The sequence below is a fragment of the Penaeus monodon genome, chromosome 40 (genome assembly GCF_015228065.2).
Source record: "Penaeus monodon isolate SGIC_2016 chromosome 40, NSTDA_Pmon_1, whole genome shotgun sequence".
In the NCBI taxonomy this organism is placed as follows: Eukaryota; Metazoa; Arthropoda; class Malacostraca; order Decapoda; family Penaeidae; genus Penaeus; species Penaeus monodon.
In genome coordinates this window covers 8,783,016-8,784,636 of record NC_051425.1, presented here as the reverse complement: position 1 = coordinate 8,784,636, position 1,621 = coordinate 8,783,016, and the positions used below count along the sequence as shown (strand labels likewise).

At 37.3% G+C, this 1,621-nt stretch overlaps 1 protein-coding gene across 2 annotated transcripts in view; it reads right to left on the bottom strand.

The window, feature by feature from the left end:
- Positions 1–94: 94 nt before the first annotated feature.
- The window catches only part of LOC119597802 (gastrula zinc finger protein XlCGF8.2DB-like), a 6,086-nt gene continuing 4,559 nt past the window's right edge, over positions 95–1,621 (bottom strand). For both annotated transcript variants that reach the window (XM_037947438.1, XM_037947439.1), the window contains exon 4: positions 95–1,457. In XM_037947438.1, the coding sequence (XP_037803366.1) occupies positions 319–1,416 (1,098 nt within the window). In that variant the 5' untranslated portion in view covers positions 1,417–1,457 and the 3' untranslated portion in view covers positions 95–318. The remainder of the gene's footprint in view (positions 1,458–1,621) is intronic.

The window sequence follows — 1,621 nt, the reverse complement described above, 5'->3', positions numbered from 1 at the left end:
TCAAATTCCCCTTTTTATAACAAATTGGGCAATCCCTCTAACTCTGTTCAGTCTTATGAAAGGAACCTTAAACAAAGTAAACAAATAATGTGTCAGTTAATTAGAATAAAATAAGAGAGGGCGCTGGAGTACTTCACAGGCCAGGTTTAGCTGCTAGTTTCCACCTTCTTGAAAATGGACATACTACAATTGACAGAATCACATATATTAGTCAACAATAAATTGATCTTCCCACCCTACCTCTTTACAAGGATTGAGAGTGCCAGATTTCACTGGGAATATATTTAAACGGATGATAATCAAATGGATTGCTCAAAGCTAAAGTAACTTCTCTCCTTTCTTTTGCTTTCGCTTACTGTGCACTCTAATATGCTTTAATAAATTAGCTTTCACAGCAAATGCCCTACTACATATCTCACAGTTGAATGGCTTCTCTCCTGTATGTATCCTTATATGCAACATAAGTGTACTTTTTTCAGAGAATGCTTTTTTACACACTTCACATGTATGAGGCTTCTCTTTTGTATGTACCCTCATGTGCCGCACTAGATTACTTTTCTCAGAAAATGCCTTGCTACAGACTTCACAAACATATGGCTTCTCTTTTGTATGTACTCTCATATGCTTCACTAGATTCCCTTCATCAAAGAAGGCCTTAGTACATATCTCACATCGAAAACGCTTCTCTTTTGTGTGTTTTCTTGTGTGTTTCACCAGATCTCTTTTCCATGCAAATGACTTATTACACACTTCACAGGTAAATGGCTTCTCTTTTGTATGTATCCCCATGTGACTCACCAGATCACGTTTCCATGCAAATGACTCACTACATACCTCACAACTGAAAGGATTCACATTTGTATGTACTCTCATGTGCTTCACTAGATCAAATTTCCATGCAAATGACTTACTGCATACCTCACAAATAAAAGACTTTTCTCTCGTATGTACTGTCATGTGACGTATGAGCATACTCTTAAAATCAAATTTCTTGCCACATACTTCACATGGGAATCGCTTCTTTTTTGCTTCCTCTTTTCTACATGCCACCTCCTCATTGCCTTCTCTGCCTGTTGCCTGATCACTATCTGATGAGCACATGTTCACACAATCTTCATTCACAACTGCCACTGATGATAGTGGATCTATGTCTTCACACATCAACAAATCTGAGTCATTCTTATCTGCTTCTTTGCCAAAAGTTTTGCCATCTTCAGACACTGGGCATTCATAATCTGCATTGATTTCATCTTCTGTCTTTATAAATACAGCATTCTCTTCCTCTACATCCTGAATAACCTCTTCTTTTACTTCCTGGAAATCCTCCTCAACAATATCTTCCGAATTTTCTTCCTTCACAGCAACAAATTCGATTTTGCTGTCATACACTTTCCAGTCTAAGCCTGAGTCATCCATGATAGCAGTTGCTGTCACTCATACAATATTCCCAATAATTGCTGCAAGAGAAAAATGATAATAATCATATGAACAAGCAGGAAAGAAAAGAAATAGAGTTTCTTTGTCCCAATCATAAGATGAGGGGCCAACTCTAAATCTTTTGGTGCTTTTGGATCAGATGAAGCCAATTCTATAGAAAAATTTAAGGCTGATATCAAGAGAT